Below are 23,161 nucleotides of genomic sequence, written 5' to 3' on the forward strand. Positions count from 1 at the left end.
AATGAATCAGCTGCAATTATGGCTATGTGCAGAATTGCATACTAGCATGCATCTCATGCTCATCTGTGCACAATGCATAAAATACCTGAATGACATTTGCCAAAATGTGCAGTATTCTTTCACTTCCAACATAACAAATTACCCTTTCTTTTTAAAGGGCGGCTTAAAGAGATATGTAGTTCACCCAAAAATTTAAATCCTGTCATTATTTACTCACCCTCAAGTTGTTCCAAACCTGTATGGGTCTCTTTCTTCTGCTGAACACAAAATAAGATATTTTGAAGAATGTTGGTAACTAGACAATTAACGGTAGGCATTGACTTCATTAGTATGGAAAAAAAAAAATACTATTGAAGTCAATGGCTACCGTCAACTGATTGGTTACCAACATACTTCAAAATGTCTTCTTTTGTGCTCAACAGATGAAATAAATGACATGAGTGTGAGTGTTTCATTTTTGGGAGAATCATCCCTTTAACTCATTATTTAATCAGACATTTTTACAAAAAAAATTAATTCAAAATGCAAAATAACTCTTTCTGGGATGAATTTAGCATAGCATTCAGTGGTATGAGGTCCTGTAAAACAATGCAGCATACTACACTTTGAACCATTTATTGTTGCCTATATTGACCGTTTCTCTTTCTAGGTAGTGTTTATGTACACTATGCAGCAAGGAGGATTTCTAAAACAAAATTTGCTTTATGGATTTGTTTCTCCATCTCCATTGTGTCTTAATGGCTTGTTAATTTTATTGTGACTGATGTGAGATGCATCAAATTACTTTGAATCCTGAATCGTGTCACATGATTCTTTGGAGAATTGTCTTTTTTTTTTTTTCCTGATTGCAAGTTAAGTTTAGTATGTTTTTTTTTATTTAATTTTTTTTATCTCAGATTAGTACAGAAGAGAGAAGAGCACATGTGGTTATTTATAGTTTTCTGTAGGTCAGGGTGCCATCTGCCCTGCATACACCCTCACAGGCATCAAAACACTGTCCTCTGGTGGTGATTAAAAGATCTGCAGTCTCTCACAGAAGCGCTAGACATGAAAATGCACTGTTTAATAAACAGATCTGCATGCAGCATCTTATTGGTTGACACATGTCCAGTATGTCAATAGTCTCAATAAATAGTATTTTTGAAATCTGTTTCAGATCACCAGAAGCTGGAGAGAGAGGCCCGGATTTGCCGTCTCTTGAAACACCCGAATATTGGTAATGGATTCAGTTTTTCCAAAGACGTTTTACCAGAGATTTGTATTTCCTAATGGTAACTAAAGGTGAGAAAATGACAGAGAAAATTATTTTTGTAGTTCGACTCCATGACAGCATATCGGAGGAGGGCTTCCATTACCTAGTTTTTGATCTGTAAGTATATTAATTCAGTCTCCTCCTTACTTCTTATTAGGCTTTCTTTTCTATCTTTGTTTTCTCAGAGTAAGTGTGGTTAGTATTAGACTGCCCCATTTACAAAGTGCTACTGATATTTATGTGATAGCAGGACAGTGCCCAGAGGGCAGCCTTCGGCAAATCTCTGAGTCAGTGAGCCCGTTTTCAGCATTGCTTTATAGAACTTATAGAATGTTTTTATTTTTTGGCTACGTACATACTACTGCAGCTGCATACAGTTGCCAGTCCTGTTTTGGAGTGTTAAATAGTTACGTTCACAAACAGCTTAATAATAAACCAACATGATAACCCCATTTTTATAACATTCCCCTTTAAGCTGTCGAATAATTACTTTTTTTATGTTTTTTAAATGTATTTTCAAGCTTATTTATTTGAAAAATATGGTAAAAACAGCATAGTGTGAAATATTACAATTTAAAAGAACTGTGAATATATGAATATATTGAATATATTTTAAAATTTAAATTATTATTATTTTTTTATTATTATTTTTTTTTTTTCATTAAGATTTGGTGCTTAATTATTATCAATTATTATTGGGGATCAATTATTAATAATGATTCTTATATATAAATATCAATGTTAATGCAGCTTTATATTTTTGTGCAAACAGTCTTTTTTTTCAGGATTCTTTCACTTTTGTACAATTAAATGTGTCCTCACTGAATAAAAGTATTTAAAAAAATCTTACTTACCCGACTTTTGAATGCTAGTGTATAAAATTGATCAGCAAAAACTGGTTTCAACAGTGATAACAACCAGAAAGTTTTCTTGAAATGCTTATTGCTTGTATTAAAATGATTTCTAAATTATCATGTGACACTGAAGACTGGAGGAATTATGCTAAAAATCACTTTTGCCATCAGAAATAAATACATTTTTTAATATATTCAAATAAAAAAAACAGTTATATTAAATTGTAATAATATTTAACAATATTACTGTTTTTACTGTATTTTTGATCAATTAAATGCAGCCTTAGTGAGCATCTTTTAAAAACATTCAAATCATAATTATTACAAACATTTGACCGGTATAATATATTATTGTAAGAACAGGACAATTCAAGAGTCGCACCTGTTTGTGAATACGTTTGTCAAGCCTAAACATTGACTGTGTGAATATAGCCTTTGAAATAGAGCAGACCAGTGGATTGTGCTGACTCCTGTCTGCATGGCATCAAGAAATATCTTCTGTCATAAATGGCTTATGATGTAGTTTTGCTAGTAGCTGATGTGGCTGATGGGAGAAAGGCAGGCAAACAGAGAGGAGAGAAGAGAGACACAAGCTGTCCTATTCAGTAATATTCAACTGTTTGTGACCCAGATTCACACAGAATGACACCTGCTTGCACTGCTATTTTTGATCACTGTCAGATTTTGTACGAATAAAGATACGGTGTTGATTTTTAGTTTAGGTTTTGAATAGATCTCAACAATACAGCTCACTTTATCATTGGTCTATATCTTACGCAAACTATAACCAAACAATGTTACAAAATATAGAAAAACATTCACAGAATTTTCACCCCAAAAAAAAAGCATTGATGAAAGACATAACTGAATTAGTCTTGAAGTCTGTTTAAATGGTATAACATCTCATATTAGGCAAGTGAAGATAGGTTGTCCTTAGTAGCAAATCTGTTGTTTGAATTACAAATGTTGATATAAATGGCGTTCAATAAAATTGGTTTCTTCTCTAATTAAAATCATACTAAAAACTGTATTCAGGTATGTAAATGCATGTTGTAGAGTACAAATACCAGGCAATTCCTTGTGAAAATTAATTTTTGCACTTGTGATGTACTTTAATTCTCAAAAGTATATATATATTATTAAATGTTGCACTTGCAGATATAATATTAATGAAATGAAGTGCCACTTATGTGTGGAGAGACTGTTTCTTAACACTTCAGTATCCTTAATATTGCAAAATTAAAAGTTTTACTTAAAATACATTTGAAAGCATTGTTTTAATAATCTTTTGCCAGGCTTTAAAAAAGTATTTTACACATCAAAATAAGTACACCTATTTGGATGTGTTGGTTATATATACTACAGTAATGTATTTAAATATAATTTCATCAGGTAAATTATTTTAAATGTACTAATTTGTAACTTCCTATTACAAATGTGTAATTACAGATATACTTAAATACATGACATTAACAATAACATTCAAATAACAAGTGTGCAGTTCACACCTAAGTATATTATTTAAAAGTATATTAATTCTGTGATAAGCACTTTTTTTTATAAAGGTGTGCTAAAGCATGCTTCTTTATTCACAAGGGATGTCTTTGCTTCAATCAGTGTGCTTTTTTTTTGATTGAAAGGTCCATAATGTCCCCATAATGGTCTGTCTATACCCATCATACTATCTATTGTTACTCTACTCTACAGTCTGACTATCCACCGCTATCTTGCAAAAACTCCCCACTGTGGGGTCTATGGTAATTGCCATTTCTATGGTAACAGTGTCTTCTCTGACTGCTGAATCTGACTGGATTCAGGATAGAAGAGGGCTCCATCAGGAATGAAACATATTTTGAAATGACGTTGCTTTTATGAAAGCATGTAGCAAAAGAAAAAAAACAACTTTACACATTGACCTTTGACCTCAGGGTTACTGGAGGTGAGCTGTTTGAAGATATTGTAGCAAGAGAGTACTACAGTGAGGCTGATGCCAGGTAAGAACATTCAGACAGACATAGCGCATTAAAACATTCATAACGTCAAATTTGTTCTAAATAAAATATACTTACAGACAGTTCTTTTAGGTCGCACACATTTGTGAGCCTGTTGTGTGCGAGTTATTTATACCAATGATAAATTATACACTGCTTGCCTTTACAGCCTCGCCTCCTTGAGTGTAATTTTGCATGTGTAAAGGAAAATGTGCATGTGTGTCTTTGGGGCTGAACAAGAAAGTGTGCGGCATGTTATTTATAGATGATTAATGACTGCATGCATTCATGAATGTATAATTCTATGTACAATCCTCCACAACTGCATTTTTAGTTCACAAAAGGCTGATAAACTCTCTATTTTCCTCTAAGTTCCCTCTTTTTAATGATTATGTTGCTTGATTTTTTTTACTAGTGTTCCTTCCGCCTGCCTTTGTCACGCTTCCCCTCTGTCTTACCTTTCTCTTTCACTGCTTCTTTCTCTCTCTTAGTCACTGCATTCAGCAGATTTTGGAGAGCGTTCATCACTGCCATGTTAATGGGATCGTCCACAGGGATCTGAAGGTTAGGACACACACACACACTTATGCTTCTCCAGACAGTGTTACTCAATGTAGCTCAGTCCAGTGCCAAATTTAGCACAGTCTGACGTAGCCGGATCTCGTATTGTCTAACAGAAAATAGCCTTGCTATGTCTGAAAATCTAATATTTTATCCTTTCATCTACTGAAATCTTCACAAAGCCTTTTAACAAGTGAAAATCAATCCACATTTGTGCAGATACAATTCAGACTTTGACAGATTTAGCTTTTTTGTTCTTTGGCCAAAATGTCTTTCAACCTGCTGAGGAAGAATGAGTTATAGCATGGCTGCTGTTAAAAAACCTTGTATTCAATAAATAGCTACTTTTAGAAAAGTCATTACCTAAGGGAGAATTAAGACCATTTAGTGATATGCTTGTGTGTCTCTATGCTATTCTTAAAGCCTGAGAATTTGCTGTTGGCCAGTAAGATGAAGGGGGCAGCAGTTAAGCTTGCCGACTTTGGTTTGGCCATAGAGGTCCAGGGTGACCAGCAGGCATGGTTTGGTAAGTACCACAAAAAATAGATAGATAGATAAATGGATAGATAGATAGATAGTGTGGAAGTAGTGATAAAGTCCAGCTAAATATATACTGAAGTATATTTGATTGTGCTAAAGTGGAACTATTGCAAGTATACGTCAGGTACACTTTAAATATCTTGCATTTAAAGACTGATATTATACTGAGATCACACAATCCTTATTAGTGATGTTAAAACACGTTTAGGCATAACATTCAGAAATGTGCATTGTGCAATGATGAAATACTCCAAATAAAGTTTAAATATTTTTTATGGTTTTAGTTTAACTTTAATAACCTGACAACACAGGAATAAATAGCATTTTAATATATATTAAAATATAAAACATTCATTTAAAATTGTAATATGAACAAGAATAAGAAATATTAAAGTTTTACTGTATATTTGATCTAGTGCTGTCAAATGATTACACACGATTAATCACATCCAAAAAAAAAATTGTTTACATAATATATGCATGTATACTGTGTATATTATTATGTATATATAAATACACACACATACAGTATATATTTTGAAAATATTTACATGTGTATATATACAGCATGTTTATATTCTTATATTTTATATATTTCCTTTATAAACATAACATATTTTCTTAAATATATACATGCATGTGTTTTTATTTATATACATAATAAATATAAACAGTTCACACACATATATTATGTAAACAAAAACTTTTATTTTGAATGCGATTCATCTGTTGACAGCACTAATTTGATCATATAAATGCAACCTTATTTTTCATAAGTGACTTTTTTCAAAAACATTAAAAATTCTTACAGAGCCCAAACTTTTGAATGGTGCATGACAAGTATTTTTGTAATGAAGTGTATTTAATTAGAACAAGTTTGCTTCAAAAATAGTCTTGGTTACATAATCAGTTGAGGTTGTAAAAACATAATTTTATAGGGAACACTGTTTTATTAGTAATTTTGCTGTAAACATTTTTGCATGACTAAGCTTTTACACAACAACTGGGCAAAATACACTTTTTAATATTCTACAAAATAATAATTGAATACTTTAGAAACTGCTCCCTTATTTCTCTAAACTGCTCTCTCTGTTCAGGTTTTGCTGGTACTCCAGGGTACCTGTCCCCAGAGGTCTTGAGGAAAGATCCTTATGGCAAACCAGTGGACATGTGGGCCTGCGGTAAGGGATGAATGAGTCACAAAAATATCAGCCTTGTAAGTGAGTCGGTGTGATGGATGTCACTGTTGAAGCTCATTAACCGATTATTAAATTATTGCAGCCTGAGTTTTTAAGCAGCATTGAATCTAATCAGCTAAATGGAGTGTCCCTGGTAAATTGTCTTTCTGTTTTTAGGCTTAAAACTAGTTAGTCTAATTCAAGCAGTTGAATGAATGTTTCAATTTAGTCTTGATGTTAAAAGGATTGCACAATTATTCAAATTCACCATCAGGAAGTTCTTCCCATTTAAAAAAGATGTTAGATGATAATACCATGGTGCTTTCTGAATGGTACAGAATTATTACCATAGTCATGCATCATACCTCGGGACTGTCATCCAAAGTTAAAAGCAACATTACTATAGGAGATGTCCAAAAAACGATATATTCAGATATTCCTCTCTGAATTTGGCCGTAATAGGAGATGTGTTTCCTAGGTGTGATTCTCTACATTCTGCTGGTTGGATATCCACCGTTTTGGGATGAAGACCAGCACCGCCTCTATCAGCAGATTAAGGCTGGTGCATATGACGTGAGTCTGAGTTTCCAATGATTTGCTTGCACAGTGTTCACTATAAGATTATTAAATCTATTACAGTTTCAAATGCAACATCTGATTATATTGCTAATAACTGATGATAAATTGATGTCATCTTCAGTTATTTGGCTTCCAAGGCTTACAAATTCATACAAAAAATGATTAAATGATGGATTATTGCGTTGTATCTTAGTTTCCTTCTCCTGAGTGGGACACAGTGACCCCCGAAGCTAAAGATCTGATTAATAAGATGTTGACTATCAATCCTTCTAAACGCATCACAGCTGCTGAAGCCCTTAAACACCCCTGGATCTGCGTAAGTGTTTCAATAAACGCATACTAACATGCATGCTTCTTTATATTCAATAAAAGTATTTCCTAATCCTCACAAATGATCTGTCTCTTTCTGTAGCAACGCTCCACTGTAGCCTCTATGATGCACAGACAGGAAACCGTGGAGTGCTTGAAGAAATTCAATGCCAGAAGGAAACTCAAGGTTAGTTTTGGTCCGACTTTCTTTAAACATCTATGTCCTTTGATCAATCTTCAGGTTTCTTCACACCTTCAGTTTACTTCAGAGTTTCACAAACGATGCATTTACCTCCTTACTGCTTGCAAGAAAGATTCTTTTAAATGTAATGCTTTGTATTATTGCATTACTCCCTATCTTGTTATAGGCTACTAATTACATTACAATTGCCAATTATTCATGCAAATAATTTAGTTATTTGTAATTGATTTAGATTTGATAGATCTACCAGCAGGGTAACCCATGTTGTGAGGAAGGGAAAGTTTTCAAATGTATTTGCCAGAAGTGTAACACGTTACTTAAAAGTAGCAGTGTTATTGTGTGTAAATTAGAAAAATAGTGCGTTAGTGTCTTTATTCATTATTTTCAAAACTCCAAGAACTATGTAATGCAATGATTATTTGCAATGCCCAAAACTGGCAAGATGTTCCAGTAAATTAGACATCCTCCACGTATACATTATGAAAATAAGGGTATACATTGCTCCTGCAGTTGCTTCTGCTTCTGTACTATTCTTTCTTTCATTTCTCTCTTGCTTGTTGTTTTTTTCCTTTTCTTTAATTTCCAAAACTTCTTGCAACTAGGGTGCAATTTTGACCACTCTCCTGGTCACAAGAAACTTCTCAGGTATGTCTGGCTCTGCTGACCTGTATGTGTGAATGCGTGTGTGTGTGTGTGTGTGTGTGTTTAAACACCCTTTTTTATCTTCTTATATGTGAACATGATTCTCATAATGCTATTTTTCATTAATCTTGTTATTGGTTATTTTACAGTTAATTTGTTGTTTATTATGATTCTTTAAATTTTTTTTAGACAAAGACTATTTTTAAAGAAAGGTGGTAAAGTACACCTTTTCAGACATTTTATTTAACATTTCTTTCCTGTTTATCATTGCTTTATCTCTTTTTGGGGGGGTCCTGTGTGTCCTGTGAGGTAAGAGTCTGTTTGGACATAAGAAGGGGATGTGTTTTTACTCTAACCAGTGAGCTGGTTTGCTTGTTTGACACACTTCCCTATTACTCTGAGATACTAATTTACCCTTGTTTGCATGGAATCAAACAGATTACATTCATAACGTCAACTAGCATTTAGTCTTGAACTTACATGCAATGTTTTAAACAAACAAAACTGCAAGTTTCAATATGCATTTTCAATAATAATAACAATAAAAAAATACTTTATGAATGTAATCACAATATAATAATTCTGAGTTATTGGGAGAGTAAATGTTTTCTGTCTTGCTCATAGAAGTATTTTGAATGCTTGATCATTTTCTGGTTACATTTCCGTCTGGATATGTTCATGTACATCCTGGAATGTTACATTTATATATAAGGTATAATTCATAGGTTTAGCATTTACATATTATGATTGTTACCAAAATATAGTTGGAAACATGTTATAAAAGAATGATAGAAAGCTTAGATTCAGCGTAATAGCTATATGGACGTCTGCACTTAATTTGTAATAAGCTATATTCTAAAGCAACTCTTTTTTTCGAGGGCAAGTGTGTGCGCTTCTTTTTTACTTTTAGTTAAAGATGACTGAAGGCTGTAAAATATATATGCATGCTATTTTGTGAAAAATATTATTGTATTATATTATATATTTACAATATCTATGCACATAGCACGACAGTTCAATTATCATGACATTTATAAAAGTAAATAAATATAATTAATAGGATGATTTCTGTTATAGGGTAAAAAAAGGTCACTTTATATATTTTCCTGTTTAGCAACGAGGAGATTACAGCCATAAACTGTGAGAAAATTGTACACAGTATATCACACATCCTCTAACAATAGAGTTGATTATTTTGGTTTAAATTTTGTCCTGGGTTTAATCTTTCCGATCCCTTAGCCTTGCATTTGTGTACCAGGAGTTTCTATCCTAAAAATGAATTATTTGAATTGTTTCTCCTGCCCGAGGTCTTGTGACACAATAAGGAGAACAATAATCCCAGAATGCCTGCTGCATGTGCCTTCATGGATTTATAATGTAATTATACATAAATAATCATGGTTTCCTTTTTATTTTTCATCCAACAGCAGCCAAGAGCTTGTTGAACAAGAAGTCAGATGGTGTGAAGGTGGGTTAAATCTGTTTCCTATTCATCTTTTGGATGAATAGGAAATTCCTATTGGATTCCTATTCATCAAACTAAGATGTATAAAGAACATCAGTACTTGGTAAAGCCTGAGAATAATCATGCAGCAGAACACTGTACATCCTTTAGGTTTGCATTTGTTTTTTTGGACGTTTTTACAGAAATTCTGAGGTCTTTAATTGGATCAGTTTCCAATTTAATAACAATATATTTAATATATTAGAGTGCTGTGTGGTATTTTGATAAATTCCATTTCAATTCCAATTTTCAGGTTTTATTTAGGAAATTGTTTACATTTTGGCATTAAAAATGTATTTGGACCTTTCATTCATTAGTAAAATGTTTAGTTAATTCCCTGAATTTGCTGGAAATTAAATGGAATTACCCATCATTGTCACTTTTTATATTGAATGTGTATATGAATGTATATGAATGTGTGTTCCATTGTTTTTAAGCACTATGGGGGGAATTCACTAAAAATTATTTTTAGGGATTCCCTAAAGAAATTATGCAAATCAAGTAAAAAGTATGGATACCATGCATCTTTTTTGCTTCTGTGTGCAGATCATTAGAAATAAACTACTGTCTAAATAAGCCTAATCTATGTTGAAAGGTGGACTTGTTTCCTAAAATGAACAATTACTTAACTTGAATAGACATGGAACAGCACAAATATGCCAGATAGCACAGAAGATGCGGGTTATTGTGTTGAAATACTGTTTAGTGAATTTGCCCCATATACTTTCCCCCCAATATGTTTCATGTCCTGAGTTTGTTTCAATTTATTTTCTGATCTAGAATTTAATTTTCTTATAATTTCTTCTAAAACTATTTAAATTTAACAGTTGGTTTGTCACTCATGTTCTTTATCAGATTTTACATAAGAAAAATTGAAAATAAGTGGGCAACTCTCAAAAAACATTTATAAATTATTAAAAAATATATGTGTTGTTGTTAAAAAATATTAATAATGTGCATTGCCAATCACAACCTATTTTACTTTCATAGTGTGACATTTTAAATAGGCTATTCCACTTGAAAATATATAGTGGGGGACTTTTATTTTAAGCATCAGAAATTGATTGTACCATGAAAAGTGAATGTCACACACAAGAATAAAACCAGACTGAATTTGCTAAAACAATGCCTAAATGGCTATTTGGTGATTAATATTATAAATATATATATTTTTTTTTTTATTTTGCACTAATGAATCATTCACCATAAGACCTTAATGCGGAAACATGCAATAAAAAATTAAATGTATAAAAGTATAAAAATTATTTAATTTTTAAAGGGGGAAAGCTTAACTGAAAATTCATTACTTAACTGAAAATAAGTAATAAATAAATTTTGAAAAAATCTCAGGACCTTTAATTTTATAATTAAATTCTTTTGTTATTTGTGGCACAATATATGTGCACAATTTTTGTTTGTGAGTTGCTGTATCATCAGATCATCCATCATCAGTTCCCTCATGCGTATCTGTGTTCGTCTGTATATTTATTTCTAGTTGTGGATGCCCTGTCACAACACTCCTGTTTTCCCCCCGTCTTGTGTAATTTTGTAACCCTAGTATGATATTTGGTAATGTGTGATCTGCTCCTCGTCCCACTTGCAGGTTAACAACAAAACCAACCTAGCCAGCAGCCCCAAAGACACAGGCCCCGCCCCAGCACTGGTACCCACGACAACAACCCCGCCCCTTGCACGACATCACCCTTGTAGACCCTCCCCCTTTAACCGACAAGCCAGATTTGCTTACCTTTTCACCATAACACAATAGCTCTGTTCCAAAACCCAGTGAGCTGCCTTATTGTCTAGACTTATTGTCTAATAAAAAATGTCATAAATGATCAAACAAACACAAATGGTGTTCCTGCATGAAGCAAATGACACAATTTATATTTGATTCCAATAGATTTTAATGTTAGCATGTTGCTAAGCTAACCCAAGCAGAAAACATATACCCAGATGTTCGGTGAAATGCTGAAAATTTAATTAGGTTGTACTATTTTTCATTTTTCAGTACATACAGTACATTTTTAGTCAATATTTCTTATGTTGCATTGCATTCTGGGATTGGTTTGTCTTAAAAGAATATATATGTGATGCTGCTTTAGGATTTTGCCTAATGTTGCTGCCTATATTTTGGAACAGCTTTGGCATTGTTTGTCTAGATTGTTCATGCTAATGCTAATAAGCTAATGCAACACTTTTATGCCTTAAACTGTGTACAGATTTTTTTAAGGTATATAAAACAGCTTAAGACCATGTGAACTTCATGCTTTCATTTGAAGCTAAAATGAAAGACAACATATGCAAGGAAAACCAAGGGTTTGTAAATCTGGCACTGTTGGTGTGTCGTCTAACCAAAGTTCAAAGACCTTGCATGATTTTACTTACCTCTCATGTTTCCTTTATGTCACCCATGTGTTGTTCTTCCATTTGGACTCTTACTTCCAGGAAATTTAGGGTTGTATTCAATCAAACTGTCTTTGAAACATCAAAAGCGACTGCTGCTACTTGATGTTTTATATAGTATATATGTGATATAGTTTTATGGCATCTCAAGCACAAAAATCCATATAACGCTTGTGGTTTTGCTTGCACAGTCATATCACCATTAGCCTACTATTTTTGCCCATTTGTATTTCCCATCTGTTTTAATCTTAATCTTGTTGAATCAGATTGTCTTTCTCTGGCAGATGCATAATTGAAGTATTGCAGTGCATGGCTGGTGTTAGCATTGTTTTGATAGGGTTGTACGCTTGGAGCTCTTCGCTGTGTGTAGCTTGACATTGTTTGCATTGTTCGCAGACATGCATGTAAACAAATGTCTCTCAGACTGACGACACTGTGACGCACTCGTAATGACACACATAGACTGTTTCTCTCTCTTCTGTCTCACACACACACACAGGCACTCAGTGGATGATGTTTCTTAGACAAATGACAAGTGTGTGTATGTAATCTTCTCTAATCTGGTGGTCATTAGACAAGACATGATCAGTTCCGCTTAGTCCCGCTCAAAGACCACCAGGCTGATTAATTACATTGTTTGTTGTAAAGAAAGAATATATCATATTGCAGGAGAAAACTGATCCAAAATCTATAGAATTTCTTGTGATTTATTTAGTAATTCCCATTAACATCAAATCAGATATATGGCAAGCAATGCATTTAAAAGACATATACAGTAATATATATGTTCATGGTTTCCACTGATGTAAAAATATGTCACATATTTTAAGCATACACTACCAATCAAACGTTTTTGAAAGAAGTATCTCATTCTCATCAAGGCAGCATTTATTTGATAAAAAAACAAAAAAATTTTTTTCCTTGTGATCCTTCTGAAATCATTCTAATAGGCTGATTCGTTGTGCTCAGGAAAGATATATCAATGCTGAATTATTGATCATATTTTTTATATATTGTGTATATATTTTGCATGTAATATTTGCCGTATATCTGATTTCTGTATGGGGGCAGTTAGAGTTAAATGCTTTTGCTATTCTTTGTGCTTTTGGTAATTGCTACCAAAAATTGATTGCACTTCATTTTAAGTTGATTAGGTAAGAAAATGCCTGCTAAAAATATATTTTAAAGCTATGCCAGATCCAATTATACTCCAAACAAATTGGCCATTTTTGGTCCATCTCTGCATGAGCCAAACTGGATAAAGAGCCTTTTTAGAGAATAATGACATGACTAATGAGTCTACTTCCAAAATATTAGAGGACAAATGCACAAGCATAGAGATTTCAAGTTTGTTTTTGTGGTGTAGTGTTTGCTAAAACAATGGCAATATGCATGGAAAACTTTCAGCATGAAGGGAAATCAGAATAAGTCTATGTGTGTGCTTTGGATGGGGGTCCAGATTGCATTATCATGCAGGGCACATGCGAGTAATGGGACTCTGTTCTGATAGCCTTGTTTTGCTGGTTGGATGTATTTAGTAGTTTGTATTTATATATTTTCTTTAATGCCTGAGAACAAAGTTATTTGCAATTCCATGCATGTTGTGTCTGGTACACAGCCATTATATGCCATTAGGCTTTATCAATCTTATTTTCCATACACAAATGATAATCTTTTTTCATTTCAGGAGCCACAAACTACCGTGATCCACAACCCAGTGGACAGAAACAAGGTAATATGATGCATTTTTGTTAGCAGAGGTGAATCGAAACTAGCAACGCCAAATGAGACTGTGTCCAGTGTCTGGTCTGAAGGTGATTCATAAGTATTCTTTCACATTTCTCCAGGAGTCTACAGAGAGTGCCAACACAACTATCGAGGACGAGGACCTTAAAGGTAAAGCTTGGCATTTCCCTGGCCACGTGTCTGCCCGTAGACATGCAATTTGTTGCTGTTTTCCCTCCTCAATATGTCTTCCATCTGTGCTTCTCCTCAGTCATATGTACATTCTTTCTTGTTTATTTTCCCCTCCGAATTTGTATTGCCTGTTGCAGCCATTCTCTCCTCCCCTTCATCCTTCGTTCGTTTCCCCGCTTAAGGGTGTCTGTTTCAGTATTTCTTGTAGAGTGTTCTATTTGAAATGTGTTCATTTTCGTTTGTCCTGCTCCTGTGTTTCTTCCTCTCATTGGTTCAATGTACAGCCAGACGCATTGGAAACCTCAGCATTAATTCAATCTGGCAACCCGCGGGCCGCCCGCAAAACTCCGAGCCCAAGCAGGCGCCCAACTCCTCGGTGCAGAGTAAGTCCGTAATGGGCAGTAGGCAAAATCACCCCGTCCTCCCCTAACGTCGTTCAAATGCTTCGAACCCCCCTCGTATGAACGAGAGGCCCCTCAACAAATCAAATCTGCCCTTTTAAGGATACTTTTTAATTGTCAACTCCAAACTTCATTCCTCATCAATGCTCCAAATGTTTTAATCCATCCAGCTGTTTCTATCAGACACTCGTCTGTGTCTGCCTATTCTTCACGGACTGTGCTTTTAAGGCCAATAATATCATAAATCACAATAGAGAACACATCAAATTCCAATTTAGCCTAGCATTAAAACCATTTAGTCCATCTGGTTTTCAAGAAAAAAAAAACACCAACTCCAGTCTGTGATGGAGAGGAAGACATAGATGCGTGTAGCATGTGTTAGAAAGGCCTGATGGATTAAATGCAAATCTCTGAATCAATAGAGAGATGCTCAAGTCAATAGGAGATCAGGTTTTAATGTCTAAGTACCAGAACGTTCTTTCAATGTACTCTTCATGAAAAGACACCCTCTCACTGTCTCAAACGCTCTCGACGTGGGAGAAAGACCTTTAGCGCTCTTCATTCTTGCAAGAAAACCACCTGACTGCCTTTTAGCTCTCTCTAGGTGCTTGAGGCCTTCCGGTTGCACCTCTAACAAACCTCTTCTCACTGAAAAGACTGTTCAGTTGACCTTTTGCCCCTGTGTCCTAGGACTAGAGTCAGCATTCACCCAACATCCCTAATACGGAGAGATCCACTGCACTAGGAGTGTACTTGTTCCGGTATCCCATCCTGCGCCATTCCTGAGAGCCTGATGTTTGCTCTTTCTGTTTAGTATCTCTCCCCCTTCCCACCAATCCAACCTGAAAAAAGATCTAGATTTATTTTTGTATATTTAAACAAATAGATTCATTTTGGATTTGTTTAAGCTCAGTAAATATGGAATGGACCTAAACCAGTATTGAAAGGACAATACGCTGTTTTTCAACGTCAGATTCTGTTTGCACTTTATGTTGACATGACCATGAGACAAAAAGCATTTTGTCTAGATTCTGTGTTTCACATGATGAGAGAGAAATATTTTTGGATGTTATTTTTAGGGCTATCAATAGATGAAAAATATTAAATACACAGTTTTCTGATTAATCAAATGAATTGCAGTTAAACATTTACTTGAATTCAAATGCATTTAGAAATGAATGTTAAATGTTTAATACATTAATAAATAACACAATTGAAAGCCCTGATTCTTTTACTATTGTTATTTTTTAACATCTGATATCTTATGAAACACGGAGGAGAATGGTGTTTCCACATATGCTAACAGCGGCATTATGCTGAATAATGAAAATGATGTTGAAAAAAGTTTGAAGGCCCCATTTTACAAAGCATGTCCATTGTAAGAGAAAATAAGCATTAGACGGAATGCTTTTCTGAAGAAAAGTAAAGTCCTCTTTTTCTCATTTGAAAGCCGCAAACCCTTTTCCATCTCATTTGTCATTCAGTGCCTTCCGGGCGAAAGACATCAGCTAGAAGACGTATCCATTCCTTTTTTTCTTTTCATCTATTAATTTGCAGACACCATAAACTCAGTGCTGGAGAATGAGTGATTTAATGATATAATTAATATTTCACATTAAATGAACTGTTAAATATTAAAAGTACAAAGTACATTTAACGTCTTTTTGCCCGGTGGGCTGGAGTTATGTCATCATCAGTAGACGTAGATACATTGCTCTAGTTTTATTTGGTGCTTTCATAAGAAATTGCCTTTTTGACCAATTATGAGCCATCTCTTTGCTGTCCCTTAGCTTGCCAAGTTATCAATAAAGGTAAATTTAAACTTTAATACTTTGAATGAAAGTGTTGCCTGTGATTTTCTACCAGTAAACACTGCTCATTCTGAAACTCATCATAGAGCACTAGGAGTACCGGGAATACGCTTTCCTTTGGGTGCCCTTTGTTTATCGAGTGTCAAAACTGCCTCTTGTTATTAATAAAGAAAACTGAACAAATACAGATTGTACATAGTCATTATATAAAATTCACACAACCTCTATGTAAGCCAATTAGGGCTGGGCGATATAACCTCTTATAAAATCTTAAATAAAATCTATATATCTTAATATTTACAGAATGTATTTGCTCTGAAATGACTTGGAGGATGGAGTTTTTCCTGTCACACTTTATTTTAAGGTCCAATTCTCACCATTAACTATGATTTTTGCCTCAATAAACTCCTAATGTGCAGCTTATTAATAGTTAGTTAGGTAGTTGTTAAGTTTAGGTATTAGGTAGGGATGTAGAATATGGTCATGCAGCATATGTGCTTTAATAAACAGCCAATATGGTTATAATAGGCATGTTAATAAGCAACTAGTTAACAGTGAGAACCAATCCCTGTACTAAATTGTTACCGTTTTCCTTTTTAGTTAAAAGTTTGTTAGTTTTTTTAAAGAAATAGTCAGGTCCATGGTTTTTCACTAAATGAACAAGAAAATGTATATTTTATTTAAATGCATTACCTATATGTATTATGCCATGCAGGAACTAAAGTGAACATGAGTGTTGACGCAAAAGAATCATTCAATCAGTTTTGAATTGATTCAATGAAATGACCAGTTTGATCTGATTCATTGCAATGAATCAAACTTACCAACACTGTCAACATTTTGTACATTACTGAACATTAATGACGTTTAAATACAAATTTCTGAGAGTGCTGTCAAAAAATCATTGTGAAACTGGTCTAATTACATACTCTTCAAGAAATGTAATGGCCAAATAAAAATGCTAATTACGTTATTTATGATTCATAGCTAATATATCGCCCAGCCCTGAAGCCAACTAAAACCTGCAAAGGCAGAAGCTATAAAGGTTCACTATAAATTTTGTCTGGTGCTTTCTAAACAAAGGTTTGCATTTTGTGGATTGCATAAATTCAGACAAGTTTTGAAATGAGTCGGATGTTGATTAATAATATTGGTTCTCATGCTGCGAGGGTGTCTGACTCACTCGCTAGACGTCTCTGTGTGTTTCAGCTCGAAAGCAGGAGATCATAAAAGTGACTGAACAGCTGATTGAATCCATCAACAACGGAGACTTTGAGTCTTACGCGTGAGTGAACGGTCTAACCTGTTGCTATGACAACCACAGCCTCCTTAAGAATGCTAATGCATTCCTTTATTTTCTCTTGATTACTGAGATTACATTTAATGGTTACCTTTTCACAACAGGTGCTCCATCTATATTTAGATCTAAGCCTCACTTAATTACAGCTTTTGATGAGTAGAAATTGGAAGACTTCTAATGCTTACTTTTTTACCAATGTCTGCACACAAATTAAGACTTTTAGCTTTACTTTCTACTCTTTATCTCAGAAAGATTTGCGATCCTGGTCTTACTTCCTTTGAGCCAGAAGCTTTGGGAAACCTGGTGGAGGGTCATGACTTTCACAGGTTCTACTTTGAGAATGGTATCTAGATCCATATATTTTCTATGGAAGAGGATTAGGGCCAAGCAATAATAAAAAAAGTAAAACCATCTCGAGATTAAAGTTGTAAAATTTTGAGAAAAAACTTTGAGAAAAGAAAAAAGTCGAGATAAAATGTTCAGATTAAAAGGTTACTCCACCCCAAAATGAAAATTTTGACATTAATCACTTACCCCATGTTGTTCCAAACCCATAAAAGCTTCATTAATTTTCGGAACACAATTTAAGATATTTTAGATGAAAACCGGGAGGCTTGAGTCTGTCCCATTGACTGCCATTGACTGCCAAGTAATTAACACTGTCGAGGTCCAGAAAAGTATGAAAAGTATCATCAGGATAGTCCATTTGCCATCAGTGGTTCAATCTGAATTTTATGAAGCGACAAGAATACTTTTTGTAAGCAAAGAAAATAAAAATAACTTTTTTCAACAATTCGTCTCCTCTCTGTCTCTCTGCGTCACCTTAGCACCATTTTAGAGATTATCCACTGAATGCAAAATGCGTATGCTCTTCTGTATCAGTCGCAATACAAAGATACGTATTCTACGTGTATTTACGCTTTGATTTGAACGAAAATAGCACATCCTTGTATTGAGGCTGAAACAGAAGAGCGTATGCTGCTTGCGTTCAGTGGATAATCTCCAAAATGGCGCTACGGTGACGCGGAGAGACAGAGAGGAGACGAATTGTTGAAAAAAAGTTATTTTTATTTTCTTTGCGTTCAAAAGGTATTCTCATCGCTTCATAAAATTCAGATTGAACCACTGATGGCAGATGGACTACCCTGATGATGCTTTTCTTACTTTTCTGGACCTCCAAACCTTCTGGAGTTTTCCTAAATACTCGTTAAGCAATTGAGTTCCACTTTCCCGATGTGTTATGTGATGAGAAAAGGAAAAAAAGCGAGTTTGGAAAAAGATGGACTTAACCCCAATCGATCGTGTCATACACCACTCCCCAGTGCATTACTCTCCAACCCACCCCACTGCAGACGCTGTATAAATCTGAACATGACACAAGTGTTTATTCTCGACTTTTTTCTTGAAATGTAACTAATTGTTTCCCCGTTATTGAATGAGTTTAAGATCAACATTTTATCTCGACTTTTTTCTCTAAATTTAACAACTTTAATCTCGAGATGGTTTTATTTTTTTTTATTATTGCTTGGCCCTAATCCTCTTCCGTACTTTTCACAAACAAAATTTAAAGAGAATATAGTTTTACAACAGTATTTTGACTACCATATTTCTTTGTCATCTCCTTTAGCACTGTCCAAAGGTAATAAACCTGTACACACTATCCTGCTGAACCCCCATGTGCACCTGATTGGGGAGGATGCAGCATGTATCGCGTACATCCGCCTGACCCAGTACATGGATGGCAATGGGATGCCACGCACCATGCAATCAGAGGAGACCCGCGTCTGGCACCGTCGAGATGGCAAGTGGCTGAACATACACTTCCATCGCTCTGGAGCCCCCAGCGTGCCCATCAAGTAAGATTCATAGAGCATCTCTACTGTTTAATGTATGCGATAATAATGTTCATGATCACAAAAGGGTCATTCTCAAGAAATGTGTGAAAAGGTTTTTATCATTTAATTTGAAAAGGTTTCTGACCTTTCAAGAAATTAAAATTTTAAACACATATACTTTTATTCAATGAGGATGCATTAAAGCAGGGGTGTCAAACTCAGTTCCTGAAGGGCCGCAGCCCTGCAGAGTTTAGTCCCAACCCTGTTCCAACACGCATGCCATGTAGTTTTCCAATAAGCCTTAATGACTTGAGTAGATGGATCAGGTGTGTTTAATTAGGGTTGCATCTAAACTGTGCAGGGCTGTGACCCTCCAGGAACAGAGTTTGACACCCCTGCATTAAAGGGGTAGTTCACCCAAAAAAAAACAATTCTGCCATTAATTACTCATCCTCCTGTCGTTCCAAACCCGTAAGACCTGAACGACATGAGGGTGAGTAATTAAAGGGGTCATCGGATGCAAAATTCACTTTTACATGTTGTTTGTAAATGTGTGTTGGCAGTGTGTGTACACAACCACCCTATAATGATAAAAATCCACCCAGTGTTTTTTTTTTTTTAAAGCCCCAATAATAACGAGTTAATAGTTCTGGACAGTCCCCTCCCATGACTATTGACTGACACGGCTGTTTTAGCACAGACCTGCCCTGAGTGAGCTGTGAACTCAGTCCGCCATTGTTTCGACACCGGAGCAGGTGTAGACAAGAATGGCTCCTAAGCAATTGGTGTTTTGTTGTTGGATGTAATAATGAACATAGCAGTCATCATTTACTCACGACATCTGAGCTGATAAAGACACAGTGGATTATGTTTGTTTTTGAAGGGTGTGCGCCCCCTGATCTACGTAAATGCATCTATGTTCGCACAAGCCAGCTTCACCTACAGAAGAAGTGAGTATTTTTATGAATCTTTGCAAATTACCTTTCCCAATAACGTGCTAGCTAGCAAGTTCCGCTGCTGAATGCGGCTAAAGTTTACAGTGTCATGACAATGGCTTGTCACTCCACAGAAGAAAGGTGTGGGGTGAGCAGAGCTCATTAGCATTTAAAGGAACATGCACTGAATCGAATCGCTGTGAACAGAGCTGTTTTTGACAGGGTAAAAAGGGTGTTGTTTTACACTACCATCGAGAAATTTTTACCAAATTATGTTATAGACTTTTCATTAAGACCCTAAAGAATCATATTAACTTGTGGAAAATGGGCATCCGATGACCCCTTTAATGACAGAATTTTCATTTTTGGGTTAAATATCCCTTTAAATTGATCATAAGTATATAATTTTACAACATATTTTTTAATTGTACATTTTTATTTCATTAATTTGTAGTGAGTTTATTTTGTTTTGTTTTTATGCTGTTCTTTTGAACCTTCTGTTGATCAAAGGACCCTGAAAACAAATAATCACAGTTCAATGAAAATAAAACATGAAAAAGATGATGAAAGCAGCATAATTGTTTTTAACAGTCATAGTAATAAGAAATGTTTCTTGTGCACCAAATCAGCATAATAGAATGATTTCTGAAGGATCATATGACACTGAATGAAAGTAATGGATGCTGAAAAATCTGTTTTGCCATCACAGGAATAAATGATATTTTAAATGTATTAAAATACAAAAACAGTTATTTTAAATGTTAATAATATTGAACAATATTATTTAAAAAAACAACAACAACAAAAAAAACATTCAAAATTTTTAATAGTAGCGTATTTTTGAGGACACATATTTAGAACTAATGACTTGAGGCTTGATATGTTATGACCTGTTATTGCTCCTAGTGGCTTATTTGGGCAAACTGAAGAAATGTCATATTAACACATTAACATGACTTCATAATTTAGTGGAATTTGCTACTTCTAATTTAATCTCATGCTAATTTCTAAATGTTATTGATGTGTGTTTGTTTCTGTGTATATTTTGTAGTTAATGGAATATTAAGCTTCAATTTTTCCCAACTGAGGAGAAACCATCAGCAAAAACTCAACTGTCTGTCAGTCAAGCTGGAGGTGTGTCTTCCAAGCCACACCTGCTTCCCAACAACCACGCCCCCCTCCCCTCCCCCTCGAGGGTCGTTTACATGTTATCGCACATGGACCAGATAGTTCAAACATTTTGCTAAAGGTCATCACCTACACCAAAATCTGTGGGCCATTCACATATATGGACATTATTAAAAGGAGTGTATTTTTAACATTTTTATTTTCTGTTCCTTTTTTTTTTAAGCTGTTTTGGTAAGCATTTAAAATGTATAGATATGTAAAGAGAATCACCTTTCCCCAAGTTAAAATTCAAATCGTTGCAAAGCAGCTCTACAGGAAATTAAGTTCCCACAATATATTTATATATTGCAGGACCTTAATATATTTAACTTATGGCAAAATTTGGTAATTCTGTATGTTGTCTGAGCATTGGCATCCTCTGAGGTCCTCTTAGGGGTTGGCATTATCTTTTCTCAGGTGTTCGGTCATCTCAGATCATTTAAGGGTTGGATCCAGACTGAAGCTTCTGTAATTCCTAGTTACCACGGGATGTTAAACTCGTGACAGAAACAGAGAAACAAATAGAGACATAATTAGCGTAGCTGCTGTTCCATCTAAGCAAAAATGATTTGTTCAACCCAAACTAAAGAATAATAATAATGTACATTTGATCAGATATAACTGCAGTACAAGATTATAAGATGCATTATGTGAATGCTTGGCTAAAGAGATGTGTCTTTAATCTAGATTTAAACAGAGAGAGTGTGTCTGAACCCCGAACGTTATCAGGAAGGCTATTCCAGAGTTTGGGAGACAAATGTGAAAAAGCTCTACCTCCTTTAGTGGACTTTGCTATCCTAGGTACTACCAAAAGTCCAGAGTTTTGCGACCTTAGGGAGCGGGTTGGATTGTAGCGTGGTAGAAAACAAGTTAGGTACGCAGGAGCTAAACCATTTAGGGCCTTATAGGCAAGTAATAATATGTTGTAAATGATACGGAACTTAATAGGTAGCCAGTGCAGAGACTGTAAAATTGGGGTAATATGATCATATTTTCTTGACCTGGTAAAAACTCTAGCCGCTGTATTTTGGACTATCTGTAGCTTGTTTATTGAAGATGCAGGACAACCACCTAGCAGTACATTGCAATAGTCCAGTCTAGAGGTCATGAATGCATGAACTAGCTTTTCTGCATCAGAAACAGGTAGCATGTTTCGAAGCTTGGTAATGTTTCTAAGATGGAAGAATGCTGTTTTTGTAACATGGGAAATATGATTTTCAAAGGACAAGTTGCTGTCTAATATAACACCCAGATTTTTGACTTTAGAGGACGTAACAGTACATCCATCTAGTTGCAAATTGTAATCCAAGAGATTCTGTGTACTGTTTTTTGGTCCAATAAGTAATATCTCTGTCTTATCTTAATTTAATAGGAGGAAATTATTGGTCATCCAATCTTTTACATTTTTTACACAATCTATTAGCTTAGATAGTTGAGAAGTTTCATCTGGTCTTATTGAGATATATAGTTGAGTATCATCAGCATAACAATGAAAACGAATCCCGTATTTTCTAATAATATTACCAAGGGGCAACATGTATATTGAAAATAGCAGAGGACCTAGGACAGATCCTTGTGGTATTCCATACTTTACTGGTGATAATTGAGATGCCTCCCCATTTAAATGAACAAAGTGGTAGCAATCGGACAGGTAGGATCTAAACCATCCTAAAACCTGCCCTTGAATACCAGTATAGTTTTGTAATCGATCTATGAGTGTGTTATGGTCTATATACGCAGCACTAAGATCAAGTAATACTAGCAATGAGATGCAGCC

General features: G+C 34.8%; 1 protein-coding gene across 2 annotated transcripts in view; it reads left to right on the top strand.

Annotated features, from left to right (window-relative positions):
- Positions 1–19,307, top strand: part of LOC306874376 (calcium/calmodulin-dependent protein kinase type II delta 2 chain-like) — a gene marked incomplete at both ends in the record, with an annotated part of 33,385 nt that extends 14,078 nt beyond the window's left edge. Inside the window, 17 exons of one of the 2 annotated variants that reach the window (XM_079424374.1) lie at positions 1,157–1,216; positions 1,315–1,369; positions 4,035–4,100; positions 4,589–4,661; positions 5,082–5,184; positions 6,296–6,379; positions 6,855–6,949; positions 7,149–7,271; positions 7,368–7,451; positions 8,069–8,111; positions 9,539–9,576; positions 11,216–11,275; positions 13,706–13,750; positions 13,866–13,914; positions 17,357–17,432; positions 17,696–17,790; positions 19,075–19,307. In XM_079424374.1, coding sequence (XP_079280500.1) covers positions 1,157–1,216; positions 1,315–1,369; positions 4,035–4,100; positions 4,589–4,661; positions 5,082–5,184; positions 6,296–6,379; positions 6,855–6,949; positions 7,149–7,271; positions 7,368–7,451; positions 8,069–8,111; positions 9,539–9,576; positions 11,216–11,275; positions 13,706–13,750; positions 13,866–13,914; positions 17,357–17,432; positions 17,696–17,790; positions 19,075–19,307 — 1,382 coding nt within the window. Of the gene's footprint in view, positions 1–1,156; positions 1,217–1,314; positions 1,370–4,034; positions 4,101–4,588; positions 4,662–5,081; positions 5,185–6,295; positions 6,380–6,841; positions 6,950–7,148; positions 7,272–7,367; positions 7,452–8,068; positions 8,112–9,535; positions 9,577–11,215; positions 11,276–13,705; positions 13,751–13,865; positions 13,915–17,356; positions 17,433–17,695; positions 17,791–19,074 lie in introns of those variants that run through there. The other variant, XM_079424375.1, reaches the window with a different exon arrangement.
- Between the last annotated feature and the right edge of the window lie 3,854 nt (positions 19,308–23,161).

The sequence above is a fragment of the Barbus barbus genome (assembly GCF_936440315.1).
Source record: "Barbus barbus genome assembly, chromosome: 8".
NCBI classification, from domain to species: Eukaryota; Metazoa; Chordata; class Actinopteri; order Cypriniformes; family Cyprinidae; genus Barbus; species Barbus barbus.